This window comes from Eschrichtius robustus, chromosome 8, assembly GCF_028021215.1.
Source record: "Eschrichtius robustus isolate mEscRob2 chromosome 8, mEscRob2.pri, whole genome shotgun sequence".
Taxonomy (NCBI): Eukaryota; Metazoa; Chordata; class Mammalia; order Artiodactyla; family Eschrichtiidae; genus Eschrichtius; species Eschrichtius robustus.
In genome coordinates, this window is record NC_090831.1 from 2,917,136 (window position 1) to 2,933,605 (window position 16,470).

The following is a 16,470-nucleotide window of genomic DNA, read 5'->3' on the forward strand; positions in this document are numbered from 1 at the left end:
TGACGGAGCCCTTCCTCCCAGGGTGACAGGCTCCGCCGGCAGGGCCCACCGTGGGTCCGCGGCCTCCTGGCTCCTGGGAAGAGCCCTGGGCAACTGGGACGGCGACTACACCTAACACGTCCGCGAAGCCAGGCACTGGCTACAGCTGGCACTCCTGCCATCCCTGCCTGGACCAGAGGAAATCTGAGATGCCAGTGGGTTGAGCTAAGAGGGCCTTGGGGTGGAACCTTCCCTACGTCCTATCTGGCCCTTACGGTTCACTCTGTGACCAGCAAAGAGGACGTTGCTCAGCTAACTTGCAGACACACTTCCCTGGGGAAGGTTTTCCCTGCAGTTCACTGATCCCATTTCCCTGGGAGCACCGGTGCCAAGCGTAAGGCTGGCAGGCTGGGGTGACAACCAGCCGAAGCTGCGCGGTCAAGTGAGAGGTGAACCCATGACCCATAGCGGCGTCACGGAGCTTCAGTCGACAGGGTGAGGCAACCCCGGCCTCTTTAAGACCCAGAGAACGATCACACAGGAGGCAGAGGGCAGGACCTGGAGAACACTCACCCACTGAACAGGCTGGGGGCCACCAGCAAACTTCACGGCTCTGCAAAGGTTTTAGCCCCCTTGTCTCGCTTGAAACTGACTGTGGCTTTGCCTCAAATCCAGTAATCACAGTGAATGCTACTCCTAATCTCCAGTCTTTCTTCCAAGACCTCTTTCTCTTTGACACCAAAAAAATTAAAAAGACACCTCTCTGCAGCCCCTATGCTATGGGCAAATTATCATCACTGCAGCTAAGCACAGACTTCACAGATGAAGGGAGAGAAAAGCAAGCTCAGAGAAGTGCAAATATCAGATCAAGGGACTTCAAAACGTAAGACTCCTGCTGGAAAAACAGAGGCCAAGAGAGAGGTGGCACTGCGAGAGAGGTGGCATAAGTGCTTCACATGCTGAAGGGCTGAGAAGGAGAAACCAAGATTCACTTGTCGAATCCAAAGATCTAAGGATCAAATGTATCTGTCTACACCATAAAGCCAAAGTTCAAACAAAAACCTGCCACAGGAGATAAAGGACACTTACAGATGAAACTTGTCCAACAGCCCATGCAGAAGGGCTGCAGGTGAACCTGCAGTCCCATAAAGCCTGCCTGATGCTATCGGGGTGGGAAGGGCTCCACCTGTGACAGGCAGGTCACCGCTGGGCCGAGGACCTTCTCCTTCCTACTTCCTCGCCCCAGAAGCTCACGCCTCTGCTTGAAATCCCAACATTCGCCACCCTTCCCACTCACCACCTGGAGTTTCAGGGCTCAGCGGGGGATAACACAGGGCCCGCTTCACTGCAGGGAAGTGTGCACTACGATGCAAATCTTGTAGAAAAGGAGGCTGCGGTCACAGTGATGAGCTCTTCCAAGCAAAGCAAGGAAGGCCATGCAAAAGTGCCTGGTCTTGGCGCTGAAGGGCGCGTCCACAGCCCCCCGCTCAGCACTTCCTCCTTGACCTGCTAGTGATGGATGGTCAGGTTATGAGCTACATTTGTGCCCCGGCCCTTGGCCAGCACACTGCCAGAATCTGCTGCCACACTCACTCATACCTGGTAGTATGGATGGTGCAGAAAGGAATCTGGGCCGCCCGCTAAAGCCATCGGTTCCTTCCTGCCGTCTTCAAATCGCGTGGACTGGGCCGCGGCACCTGGAACGAAGACAGACCGTGAGAAGCCCGGCCAGACGGAAAGCCCGCCGCTCACCGGCGGCTCACAGGCAGCATGCCTGCACAGGTGACGCCGGACACCACTCGGATTCTGGGGGCGCCAGGGGGCTGGCACCAACTCCAGAACCTCGAGCAGCCAACTGTGGTCACAGGGCCCGTGGGGCAGAGGCACGCAGAGGGGTGAGGGGAACGGCCATCCACAGTGATTAACATCCTGAAGACTTTCCGAGACTTTGGGCGACACAGACCGCCTGAGTCCAGAGAAGCACTGCGGGGTGCTGGGGCACTGCCGGCGTCCTCTGAGCACCCGCCGTGTAAATGCTGCCTCCGCCAGCCGCAGCCTAGAAGGAGCCACTGTCAGTGGACGTCGCACCACCACCTACCGGGTCCAGGCGCTCCCTGCGGGCACCAGGCTGGGAACAACACTCATGGGCAGGGCCTCTGGAATGGACGTTAAGACCCGCCGACTCCCAGGAGAGCCGGGGCGACACCAGCTCCGTGGAGATGCACACTCGGCTGCTGCAAGGAGCCCCCGACAGGCCAGCCAGGGAGGTCCTGCCTTCCTCCTTAATCTCCTGGGGTACAACCACACACCTGATCTGTGCAAGACGGTCAGTGAGCGTTTCGGAGCCGACCCCAACACGCCCCACCCCCTGCAAAATGCAGAGGACTGGGGCAGAGGTGGGGCGCACAGCGTCCTGGTCCGGACCGGGGACCCAGCACCCCTTTGTTTCTGGACACAAAAAACGCCACACCTGACACTCACAGACAAGAGACCACCTATGATGTGACCTTCTCCAAGAGATCTCTTTCCGCGAGGACAGGAGACTGTTACAAGTCACACTCTGGACCGCAGCGGGGGGATTCCAGGCAGAGAAAGGAACCAGTGCCGGGGTCGTGAAGAGCCCCCTCGCCTGCTCCACACACACACACACACACACACACACACACACACACAGACACACACACACACCCCGTTCCTCTCTCTCAGAAATCACTGGAATTAAGAACATTTTCAGCAACAGTGGCAACCGCCATTAACATTCTCCGTCATAATCCAGCCCAGAGGCATCCTGGACCCTCGGCCCTGAACAATTCATAACTCCTGACCATGGGAGGCTTTCTCCAGCCTCTGCACCCACAGGCTTTGTTCTCAACTCCATCAGCAGCTAAGTCCTGCTACCCTGTAGGACTGAGCTCAGGGATCACCTCCTCCAGGAAGCCCCCCTGAATTGCCCCTCACCAATCACCACCACCCACGATAGCTCAGTCAGTGTCCACTCTGGGCTCCCGGGCCACATGCTGGGCTCACACCCGTCCTTCCAGCTGCTCACTGGTAACAGAACTCTCCGTGGCAGCCCCCAGCCTCACTCTCAGGAAGCACCGGCGGAGAGACACTGCCTGGCTCTTCAGGGCCTGTGTCCACGCAGGCAGGGTTCACAAAGGGGGCTCAGGGGGCCATCAGCATCACCCTGTCAGAGGGGAGAGAACCAGACCGCAACAAGGGCCACCTGCCACGTCCAGGGCTACCTGGAGGGACACCCTCCGCCCCCATGGGGACGGGCAGGCGTCCAGTGTCCCCTCCAAGGGGACGGCTCACCCCCGAGGCTGCGTTTCAGTGAACGGTAACCAGAGCCTCGATGATGCGTGAACCGGGAAACAGAGCTGAGAAGTTGTTTCCCAATCTTACCCTCCGGGGCCTGTAAAGGCTTATTTCCCTGAAGTAGCTTTACTATGAGAAAAACAAGAAAAATTGAGAAAATGGTTCACTTCTCTCAATGAAAGAATAGAAAACCCAGGAAAAAAAGGGACTGGAAGAAATACTACGGACAAGGACCTGCTCAGGACAAGACGAACCGATGCTGGTTCCAGCAGAACCAACGCTGCAGGGAACTAAATCCATGGGAGAGAAATTCCAGAAGCACCGCAAACAGCCCCCAGAGAGGATGAGCTAAAGCACAATGGCACAATGTGACGTGCAGGACGCAGAGGACAGACCGGGAAAGACCAGAAGTCGTCACGGGACAGGGCTCCTCACATTTCAGACTTCTCCCTCAACACACAGGCTCAGTTTTCTAGAACTCAGAAATAAAAGACTCACAGAAGCTTCCCAGAGTAAAACTGAAAGACTTAGGTAGGGCATAAAATTAGGGATACTAATTCCACCAAACATGATGGCAAAAAAAAAATCAAGGTCAGATCCAGTTATGGGCTGAACTGTGTCCCCCTCACCCCACCCCGAACTCATATGTTGAAGCCCTAACCTCCAGGACCTCAGAATGTGGCCATATTTGAAGGTAGGGTCTTTAAAGCGGTAATCAAGGTAAAATGAGCCATTACCGTGGGTCCTGATCCAACATAAGAGATGAGGACACAGAAACACACAGAGGGACGACCACGTGAGGACCCGGGGAGAAGACGGCCATCCACACGCCCAGGAGAGAGGCCTCAGGAGGGACCAGCCCTGCCCACACCTTGACCTCAGACTTCTGGCCTCCAGGGCTATGAGAAAATAAATTTCTGTTGTTTAAGCCGCCCAGTCTATGATACTTTATTATGGGGGTCCTAGAAAACTAATACAGACCCAAAATTATTAAAACACTACCAAACTGTCCTCACAGCTAAAAGGAACAGAAGCATTTACTGTCACCCAGTTATGTCTTCTGCAAGGTCTCTGGGACTCTTTAAATCACCAGCACAGAAACACAAGGACGGCCCGCGAGAGGCCACTGGGCTGGAGAGACCTGGCAATGGTAACAAGATGGCAGAGGTGCTTTGTCCCCCCTCCCCGGCAGGACGGGTGAGGCTGGTGGCCTCCCTGCCGCCTCCGCAGGACCAACAGCCCCCAGGCCTTCAGACTGCTCCAGCCCTGAGGCCACTCGCCCCCGTGGCAGTTTCATCTCCTGTGTCCGTCTGTCCAGACTCTACCACCCAGCCCTTTAACCAGACACCAATGGGGGGTTGCTCCGAAGGCATTCTGTAGAAGTGGAAACATCTGCAGACGCTGGACTTGAAGCAGGTCCCCTCCACGTTAGGGGTGGGCCTCGTGCCATCAGCTGGAGGCCTTAAGAGCAAAGATGGAGGTTTCCTGGAGAAGAAGGAATCTGGCCTCGAGGCTGTAGCAAACTCTTGCCCCACGGATCCCAGACTTGCCGGCCTCACCCTCACTGGAGCCAATTCCTTAAAATAAATCTCCGAATACACACACGTAACACCCCAACCACTTGCTGTAAGATCCCAGGATCAGGCCACGATGCCCCGTAGGCCTCCCCACCGCAAACACACGGCCGCGTGGGTCTGACGACTCTATGGGCCACTGCCCGGCGCCCGTGACGTCCTCCCCACCCCTCAGCCCTTTCAACACACACTCCTCCTGCCTTCCGCCCTCACTGCAGCCGTGCTTTCCTGGGGGCGCTGTTTTTCTCCCCTTCACCTCACTCCCAATGGCCTGGGGGAGGCGTCGGTGTCCTCCGGGCCCCTCCTTTCTGCACAGAGGACAGCCCTCCTGGCCCCTAAGGACCCTCTCTGTGCCCCTCCCATCAGGCTGTCCCACGTCCCCACCTCCCCCGCTGTCACTGCCCTCTCCCCCCCTCACCCATGCATCCTGCTTGCCCTATCTCACACGCCCTCAGGAACTCCTGGACGTAGTCGACATATGGAGACGTACTGTTATTTTCCCCTGGAAGCTGCAAACGTAATGGGGGTTAAGAGTGCCGAAAATATTTAAATGTGCCAGTTTTATCACCTAAATATCACCTATGAAAGTACTGGGTCGGCCAAAAAGTTCGTTCGGGTTTTTCTGATGTTACAGAAAAACCCGAACGAACTTTTCGGCTGACCCAATATTTGCCGGATGTGATTGCTTCCCAGCCAGAAAAATACACATCCCATAAGCCCTGCTGAGTAGGTTCTTTGGGAAAAGAAAACTATAGTTAGACACAGCAAAAGGTTTGGATTAATTGGTCTCTAATAAGATATATCAAACCCAAAGCTAACATCACATTCAATGATGAAAGATGGAAAGCTTTTCCCTCTAAGATCACAAACAAGGAAGGTAAGGATGATCCTTTCACCACTTCTACTGAACAAAGTATAGGAAGTTCTAGCCAGAGGAATCAAGCAAGAAAAAGAAATAAACAACATCCAAATGGGAAAAGAAGAACTAAAGTTATCTCTGTTCACAGATGACATGATCTTATCTGTAGAAAACCCTAAAATTTACAAACACACACACACACCCCCTAGAGCTTAATACATAAATTCATCAAATCTATAGGATACAAAAGTCAACATGCAAAATCAGGTGTGTTTCCAAATATTAACAATGAAAAATCTGAAAAAGAAATTAAGAAAACAACTCCATTCAAAATAGCATCAAAAATAATAATTAAGAATAAATTTAACCAAGGCAGCAAAAGACTTGTGCACCAATTACCAAATGTTGCTATAAGAACATAAATAAGCTATAAGGCAAACATTATGTATTCATGAGTTGAAATATTTAATATTGTTAAGATGATAATACTATCTAAAGCAACTTATAGATTCCATGTAATCCCTATCAAAGACCCACTGGCATTTTTTGCAGAAATCGATATAATGTTTCTAAAATTCATAAGGATTCTCATGGGACCCCAAATAGCCAAAAAATCTTGAAAAAGAAAAGCAAAGTTGGAGGACTGACATTTCTTGATTTCAGAACTTACTACAAGACTATGGTAATCAAGACAGTGTGATACTGGCATAAGGACAGACATAGACTAATGGAATAGAACAGAGAGCCCAGAAAGAAACCCTCACACATGGTGGACTGATTTTTAACAAAGGTCCCGAGACCATTTACTGGGCAACAGGACAGTCTTTTCGACAAGTGGCTCTGGGAAACTGGATATCCACATGCAAAAGAATAAAGCTGGACTCTTACTTTACCCTACAAAGAAAAGTTAATTAAAAATGGATTAAAGACCTAAATGTAGAGTTAAAACTATAAAACATATGGAAAAATTTTCATGATATTGGATTTGACAATGATTTCCAGGATATGACACCAAAAACACAGGCAACAAAAGAGAAAAACATATAAACTGAACTTCATCAAACTTAAAAAAACTTGTGCATCAAAGGACACTCTCAAGAGAGTGAAAAAGACCCACAGAAAGGGACAAAATAGTTACAAATCATATATCTGATAAGGGATTAATAGCCAGAATAAATAAAGAGCTCCTGCAACTCAACAACAAAAAAGCAAAGAACCAAATTCAAAAATGGGCAAAGGACTTGACACTTCTCCAAAGAAGATACACAGATGATCAACAAGCATGAGAAGATGCTCAATATCTCTAGTCATTAGGGAAATGCAAATCAAATCACAATGAGATACCAGGAAAATAATAAGTATGGTGAGGATGTAGAGAAATTGGAACCCTTCTGCACTGCTGGTGAGAATGTAAAATGGTGCAGCCTCTATAAAAAATGGCATGACAATTCCTCAAAGAATTAAACACAGAATTAACACAAGTTCCAGCAATTCTATTTCTAGGTATACACCCAAAAGAATCGGAAGCAAGAACTCAAACAAGTACCTGTATATGCATGTTCACAGTAGCACTGTTTACAATAGCCAAAAGGTGGAACTAAACCAAGTGTCCACTGAAGGATGAATGGATAAGTAACATGTACTATAAACAAACAAAAAACTATTATTCAGCCTTGAAAAGGAATGGAATTTTGATACACGCTGCAACATGGATGGACCTTAAAGACATTATGCTAAGTGAAATAAACCAATCACAAAAGGACAAATACTGTATGATCTTACTTGTATGAGGTGCCTAGTTTAGAGACAAAAAGTAGAATGAAGGTTACCAGGGTCTGGGAGGTGGGGGGTTTGTTTAATGGGCACAGAATTTCCATTTGGGATGATGAAACAGTTCTGGAAATAGACAGCAGTGATGTTTACACAGCTTTATGAACGTACTTAATTCCACTGAGCTGCACACTTAAAATGGTTAAAATGGCAAATTTTATGTTTTGCGTATTTTATCCCCATGTTTACAAAAATTATTGATAAGTTGGCTATTCAGTGAGCTTCCTTTAATAAATTAACAGCTTTCACTAATTTTTATAATACAACCATGAGAGTCGGCAGAATTTCTTAGGATACTAAAGCTCAGAGATGTATAAAGCAGTGATTCCAAATATAGCTCTTGTTTATTCAAGCTTTTCCATTTTGATGTATCTTGACCCTTTCTCAGTTCTGTGACTCTGTGTAACCCACCTGTCTAGGAGGTGAAATTGAACCCATCCATCAAGTCCTGCATAAAAATTATCTCATAATTTGTCACCCATACCTGACAGACTAAAAGCTCTATCATTATCCTGTTCTCATGGAGACTAAAAAACCTGTACCCACTCTGGACAGAAAACCTCACTTCTTTTTTTTAATTGAAATATAGTTGATTTACAATATTGTGTTAACTTCTGCTGTACAGCAAAGTGACTCAGTTATACACATATATACATTCTTTTTCATATTCTTTTCCATTAGGGTTTACCACAGGATATTGAATATACTTCCCTGTGCTGTAGAGTAGGACCTTGTTGTTTATCTGTGTTAACAGTTGGCATCTGCTAACCCCAAACTCCCAACCCATTCCCTCTCCCAGCCCCCTTCCCTGTAGCAACCACCAGTCTGTTCTCTATGTCTGTAAGTCTGAGGAAACCTTACTTCTAAATGCCCTACAACAGTACAGAGGTAATGATACACTGCGCTACTTTAAAGAGGTTAAATTTTAAATCATCGGTGGATTTGACAAAAATGGTGTGCTGCATACAGATACTGAGGAACAGTTTACAAAGCAGGTCAATATTGCAACTTTCTATCTACGATGATAAAAGAAGGCATTCTCATTAACATGCGTAGAATGAGGAAGAAATTGTACCAATCACTACTGTTTCCTTCATTCCTTTGATTCAAGGGGCTCATTGCTAAGTTCCGCTTGCTGTCTTGTTTCCATACGTCCCTTTAATTCCGAAAGTTCAGTCCTCCTGTGCGTGAATTCTACTTTAAATAATGTATGTCCCATTTCGACTGAGTTTTGAACTTGTGATAAAGATTTAAATAAATAATCTTCTTCATAAAGTTTGCCCTGTTTTCCTTATTGGACTGTAGTTCAGAAACACAGTTCAGGCAAAGTCAAAAGTTTGCTGATTCTAGAGTCAACATTTTTCTTAACACTGTCAATATTTACACTTCTGGACCCAGCAGCTGAACTTGAACATGCCTTTGTTCTTTTCATGTTTATGTGTTTTTTTTTTTTCACTTTAAGGGCAATGTGTACTAAATTAAAACGGTACAATTGTCATAAACTTGAAAAGTCCTCCACTCAACAACCCTTTTTCTGAAAAGTACGTGGGGCGTTCCTCCCTTGAGCTCTGCAGACTCAGGCTGACGCAGATGACGTGCTTATTCATGCCTTTCACATCACGACCAACTACAGATGACACTCATGGTGGATTTAAGCTGTTCAGCACTCCGCCTGCCGAGAAGGCTGACTGTGGTGGGCGCAGCGGGCGCCCGGGTGGATCCCGCAGCCTCCCCGCGACCCCAGCTCAGCCAGTGCGAAGACTGCACGCAGCCCGCCCCAACCCTTCCCCTTCTGCTCTGTTCTCCTCGTTAAAGGTGCTTTTCGTGACCTACGGACTTGACTTCCAGGCACAACGATGGGTTGCAACCCACAGTGTGAAAACAGGGTCAGGCTGGGGCCTGCAGTCCACGCCCACCTCCAGGTTCACGGGCTGTCCTCCCGTAGCCTGCAGGCTGCTGCCCACTGGCCGCTCCATCCCCACACTGCCCCCTGCTTTCCAGGCACCTGCTCCAGACTGGCCCCTGTGCCCACCTCCATCTCCGACCCACTCCTAGAAGAACACGACGCCTCTGCTTAAGGCAATCAGCCGCGCCCAGGACCCCCTGAATCCCAGACTGTGTGAATGGGCCCTTTCTGTTTTCAGGTAACCACACATCCAGAATGTGCATTTGATACGGCTGAGAAACTCCGCTCCATTTCCTCAGGAAATGTTCTCTGTGCTCCCCAGAGCGTCTGTTTCATTCTTTCTCTTCTCTCCCCGCAAACGCTGCCCCCCTTGCAGCACCCTCAGGTGCTCAGCACCCACACGCCTGCCTCTGCCGACCCTGCAGCACACTCTGTGAGCTTATGGCCCTGTCATCTCTGGCCACAGCCACAGCCAGCACTGGACATCAATCCGAGCTCACGGTGGGTAGTTACTAAACCCCTCCTCGTTCAAAATCTCAGCCTGGATGCCTGTCACACCCAGACAGCACGTAGTAGGGCCTCAAGAAGCATCTGCCAACTAATAAGGCTAACCGGCATCACAGTATAATATACAATGTATGGTAAATAATGTGTAACATATAATGTATAATAGCTTAAAGCTAAATAGTACAATTGTTGGTGGACAGGTTGAATAATAAAATTTAGTTTAAACCTTAAATGTTGTGGTCCTTTCATAATAAACTTAAATAACTGCACTGTACAACTTAAACTTACACAGTTTTGTATGTCAATTATATCTCAATAAAACTGGAAAAAAGTAACCAAAAACTTTTTGAAAGAAAAAGCAGAAGAATTAAAATCGAAAGGAGAAGTTTCAAATCTTAAAATGAATCCCTGTAGGATTTGTTAAAAAGAAATCTGTAGCTTTCAACGAAAGGAAGAGATCCTGGTCCTTACCAGGGAAAATACAACTGAGCAATGTTCACGGTATTTTCAGATAAGCACTTGCAGAATTGAACGCAGAATACTTGCCTTTTCAATCATAATAAGAGGATAAAAATAAACTAGTGATACCTGAAACGTCAAAGGGAAAACAGAAAACAGGCAGATGAGGAAGCACTCAAAGCAGAAGAAACCGGTTCAGGAGACGGACGACGTGGAGCAGTAAATGTCAACTGTCCCGTTCCCTTCTTCCGAAAATAATAGCCAAACATATCGCAATGTGAAACAAAATACCCAAAGCAAAGCGAAACGGAAAAGCTTTAGAAAAAGAGAGCTAGAAAAGGGAGAGACAGAGACAAACAGGCAAAGATACAAGGACACACACTCAAACAACACAAAGCGAAACGGAAAAGCTTTAAAAAGAGAGCAGAGACAGAACAGGCAAAGATACAAGGACACACACTCAAACACAAAGCGAAAAGGAAAAGCTTTAAAAAAAGAGAGCTAGAAAAGGGAGAGACAGAGACAGAACAGGCAAAGATACAAGGACACACACTCAAACGCAAAGCGAAACGGAAAAGCTTCAAAAAGAGAGCAGAGACAGAACAGGCAAAGATACAAGGACACACACTCAAACGCAAAGCGAAACGGAAAAGCTTTAAAAAAAGAGAGCTAGAAAAGGGAGAGACAGAGACAGAACAGGCAAAGATACAAGGACACACACTCAAACGCAAAGCGAAACGGAAAAGCTTTAAAAAGAGAGCAGAGACAGAACAGGCAAAGATACGAGGACACACACTCAAACACAAAGCGAAACGGAAAAGTTTTAAAAAAAGAGAGCTAGAAAAGGGAGAGACAGAGACAGAACAGGCAAAGATACAAGGACACACACTCAAACAACGCAAAGCGAAACGGAAAAGCTTTAAAAAGAGAGCAGAGACAGAACAGGCAAAGATACAAGGACACACACTCAAACACAAAGCGAAACGGAAAAGCTTTAGAAAAAGAGAGCTAGAAAAGGGAGAGACAGAGACAGAACAGGCAAAGATACAAGGACACACACTCAAAAGCAAAGCGAAACGGAAAAGCTTTAAAAAGAGAGCAGAGACAGTACAGGCAAAGATACAAGGACACACACTCAAACACAAAGCAAAACGGAAAAGCTTTAAAAAAAGAGAGCTAGAAAAGGGAGAGACAGAGACAGAACAGGCAAAGATACAAGGACACACACTCAAACGCAAAGCGAAACGGAAAAGCTTTAAAAAGAGAGCAGAGACAGAACAGGCAAAGATACAAGGACACACACTCAAACGCAAAGCGAAACGGAAAAGCTTTAGAAAAAGAGAGCTAGAAAAGGGAGAGACAGAGACAGAACAGGCAAAGATACAAGGACACACACTCAAACAACACAAAGCAAAACGGAAAAGCTTCAAAAAGAGAGCAGGGACAGAACAGGCAAAGATACAAGGACACACACTCAAACACAAAGCGAAACGGAAAAGCTTTAAAAAAAGAGAGCTAGAAAAGGGAGAGACAGAGACAGAACAGGCAAAGATACAAGGACACACACTCAAACGCAAAGCGAAACGGAAAAGCTTTAAAAAAAGAGAGCTAGAAAAGGGAGAGACAGAGACAGAACAGGCAAAGATACAAGGACACACACTCAAACGCAAAGCGAAACGGAAAAGCTTCAAAAAGAGAGCAGAGACAGAACAGGCAAAGATACAAGGACACACACTCAAACGCAAAGCGAAACGGAAAAGCTTTAAAAAGAGAGCAGAGACAGAACAGGCAAAGATACAAGGACACACACTCAAACACAAAGCGAAACGGAAAAGCTTTTAAAAAAGAGAGCTAGAAAAGGGAGAGACAGAGACAGAACAGGCAAAGATACAAGGACACACACTCAAACGCAAAGCGAAACGGAAAAGCTTTAAAAAGAGAGCAGAGACAGAACAGGCAAAGATACAAGGACACACACTCAAACACAAAGCGAAACGGAAAAGCTTTAAAAAAAGAGAGCTAGAAAAGGGAGAGACAGAGACAGAACAGGCAAAGATACAAGGACACACACTCAAACGCAAAGCGAAACGGAAAAGCTTTAAAAAAAGAGAGCTAGAAAAGGGAGAGACAGAGACAGAACAGGCAAAGATACAAGGACACACACTCAAACAACGCAAAGCGAAACGGAAAAGCTTTAAAAAGAGAGCAGAGACAGAACAGGCAAAGATACAAGGACACACACTCAAACACAAAGCAAAACGGAAAAGCTTTAGAAAAAGAGAGCTAGAAAAGGGAGAGACAGAGACAGAACAGGCAAAGATACAAGGACACACACTCAAACGCAAAGCGAAACGGAAAAGCTTTAAAAAGAGAGCGGAGACAGTACAGGCAAAGATACAAGGACACACACTCAAACACAAAGCAAAACGGAAAAGCTTTAAAAAAAGAGAGCTAGAAAAGGGAGAGACAGAGACAGAACAGGCAAAGATACAAGGACACACACTCAAACGCAAAGCGAAACGGAAAAGCTTTAAAAAGAGAGCAGAGACAGAACAGGCAAAGATACAAGGACACACACTCAAACGCAAAGCGAATCGGAAAAGCTTTAGAAAAAGAGAGCTAGAAAAGGGAGAGACAGAGACAGAACAGGCAAAGATACAAGGACACACACTCAAACAACACAAAGCAAAACGGAAAAGCTTCAAAAAGAGAGCAGAGACAGAACAGGCAAAGATACAAGGACACACACTCAAACACAAAGCGAAACGGAAAAGCTTTAAAAAAAGAGAGCTAGAAAAGGGAGAGACAGAGACAGAACAGGCAAAGATACAAGGACACACACTCAAACGCAAAGCGAAATGGAAAAGCTTTAAAAAAAGAGAGCTAGAAAAGGGAGAGACAGAGACAGAACAGGCAAAGATACAAGGACACACACTCAAACGCAAAGCGAAACGGAAAAGCTTCAAAAAGAGAGCAGAGACAGAACAGGCAAAGATACAAGGACACACACTCAAACACAAAGCGAAACGGAAAAGCTTTAAAAAAAGAGAGCTAGAAAAGGGAGAGACAGAGACAGAACAGGCAAAGATACAAGGACACACACTCAAACGCAAAGCGAAACGGAAAAGCTTTAAAAAGAGAGCAGAGACAGAACAGGCAAAGATACGAGGACACACACTCAAACACAAAGCGAAACGGAAAAGCTTTTAAAAAAGAGAGCTAGAAAAGGGAGAGACAGAGACAGAACAGGCAAAGATACAAGGACACACACTCAAACGCAAAGCGAAACGGAAAAGCTTTAAAAAGAGAGCAGAGACAGAACAGGCAAAGATACGAGGACACACACTCAAACACAAAGCGAAACGGAAAAGCTTTAAAAACAGAGAGCTAGAAAAGGGAGAGACAGAGACAGAACAGGCAAAGATACAAGGACACACACTCAAACAACGCAAAGCGAAACGGAAAAGCTTTAAAAAGAGAGCAGAGACAGAACAGGCAAAGATACAAGGACACACACTCAAACACAAAGCGAAACAGAAAAGCTTTAAAAAAAGAGAGCTAGAAAAGGGAGAGACAGAGACAGAACAGGCAAAGATACAAGGACACACACTCAAACACAAAGCGAAACGGAAAAGCTTTAAAAAGAGAGCAGAGACAGAACAGGCAAAGATACAAGGACACACACTCAAACACAAAGCGAAACGGAAAAGCTTTTAAAAAAGAGAGCTAGAAAAGGGAGAGACAGAGACAGAACAGGCAAAGATACAAGGACACACACTCAAACGCAAAGCGAAACGGAAAAGCTTTAAAAAGAGAGCAGAGACAGAACAGGCAAAGATACAAGGACACACACTCAAACACAAAGCGAAACGGAAAAGCTTTAAAAAAAGAGAGCTAGAAAAGGGAGAGACAGAGACAGAACAGGCAAAGATACAAGGACACACACTCAAACGCAAAGCGAAACGGAAAAGCTTTAAAAAAAGAGAGCTAGAAAAGGGAGAGACAGAGACAGAACAGGCAAAGATACAAGGACACACACTCAAACAACGCAAAGCGAAACGGAAAAGCTTTAAAAAGAGAGCAGAGACAGAACAGGCAAAGATACAAGGACACACACTCAAACACAAAGCGAAAAGGAAAAGCTTTAGAAAAAGAGAGCTAGAAAAGGGAGAGACAGAGACAGAACAGGCAAAGATACAAGGACACACACTCAAACGCAAAGCGAAACGGAAAAGCTTTAAAAAGAGAGCAGAGACAGTACAGGCAAAGATACAAGGACACACACTCAAACACAAAGCGAAAAGGAAAAGCTTTAAAAAAAGAGAGCTAGAAAAGGGAGAGACAGAGACAGAACAGGCAAAGATACAAGGACACACACTCAAACGCAAAGCGAAACGGAAAAGCTTTAAAAAGAGAGCAGAGACAGAACAGGCAAAGATACAAGGACACACACTCAAACACAAAGCGAAAAGGAAAAGCTTTAAAAAAAGAGAGCTAGAAAAGGGAGAGACAGAGACAGAACAGGCAAAGATACAAGGACACACACTCAAACGCAAAGCGAAACGGAAAAGCTTTAAAAAAAGATAGCTAGAAAAGGGAGAGACAGAGACAGTACAGGCAAAGATACAAGGACACACACTCAAACACAAAGCGAAAAGGAAAAGCTTTAAAAAAAGAGAGCTAGAAAAGGGAGAGACAGAGACAGAACAGGCAAAGATACAAGGACACACACTCAAACACAAAGCGAAACGGAAAAGCTTTAAAAAGAGAGCAGAGACAGAACAGGCAAAGATACAAGGACACACACTCAAACGCAAAGCGAAACGGAAAAGCTTTAAAAAAAGAGAGCTAGAAAAGGGAGAGACAGAGACAGAACAGGCAAAGATACAAGGACACACACTCAAACACACCAATAACAGCGGCGGCAATGATAGAAAAGTATCATTAAAACAAAGAAACACTAATCCACACAGATAAAAGTGTAATTAGTAACGAGCAAAAGCAGTATTAGGTCTTCACCCTCCAACTAACAGATCAACACTATACACGAATCTTGAATTATAAAAATGGATGCCATGCTTCAGTAAAAAGTTTACACTGAAAGCAAACAAACCAACCAAAACCCCTAAGACCTCCAAGGAGAAACTGAGAAAAAGCGTTTGTTGTTGGACACTCGTGCTGATCACTGAGGGCAAAGGAAGGACTCAAACCGGGATAAAGAGAATGCACAACACCCTGCAATGATGAGACAGAATTAATGAATATGCATGAAAAGTGCACATGTGCAAATATTTGCCAACACCTGTGAAATGATTTTAAAAAATACTAAGCCACAAAGAATATCAGTGCATCTTGCTAACACACAAAGATCTCTGAGCTAAGAAACACCTGTGCTGAGCCCCCTCCCCGCTGTGACACGAAGCCACAGACCCGATTCCACGGGTACCAGGGTGGACACAGGGACAGCCGGCCACCGTGCCAACCCGCCCTGAGCGAGAGCCAAACACAACACAGCTAGAAATTAAAAACGTATGTGTAAAAAGCAACAAGTCAGCCACTTGAAAATTAAAAACAAGCACTGGCCTAAATAGCTGGCCCGAGGAGAAAATTAATACAATAACCGTCTCTGGGCAGTTAGGTCAAGGAACACCATCCCTCGTGGAGAGACGTAGCACAAAGCAAGAGAAATGACAGGAGAACTAATAAGGCCATGACTCTTGCAGTGTCTACAAAGGAAAAAAGAAATTATATAAACAATGTGAATCCAGCCTTGAACCAGAAGGAAGGAAATCTGGTCAAAAACAAACCAGAAAGCAAAACATAACAAAATTTATGAAACTCCAAGAAAGATAATAAAAGACAAAGTTCTTAAAAATACAATTTAAAAACCCACCAATACACGAAATTTTAATTAAAAAAAGGAATATAATGATTTTTTTTTTCATCATATGGTAATTTCATGGGCGTTAGTAAAGAAAGAAATCTGGTAATTTCAATGAAATTATAACTTTCATGAGAAATATATACCGAAATCAGAA

General features: G+C 45.8%; 1 protein-coding gene across 8 annotated transcripts in view; it reads right to left on the reverse strand.

The window, feature by feature from the left end:
- Positions 1 to 16,470, reverse strand: part of GRB10 (growth factor receptor bound protein 10) — a 207,913-nt gene that overhangs the window by 137,535 nt on the left and 53,908 nt on the right. For 6 of the 8 annotated variants that reach the window (XM_068550222.1, XM_068550223.1, XM_068550224.1 and 3 more), the window contains exon 3: positions 1,579 to 1,676. In XM_068550222.1, coding sequence (XP_068406323.1) covers positions 1,579 to 1,629 — 51 coding nt within the window. In that variant the 5' untranslated portion in view covers positions 1,630 to 1,676. Of the gene's footprint in view, positions 1 to 1,578; positions 1,677 to 16,470 lie in introns of those variants that run through there. The other 2 variants (XM_068550230.1, XM_068550228.1) reach the window with 1 other exon arrangement.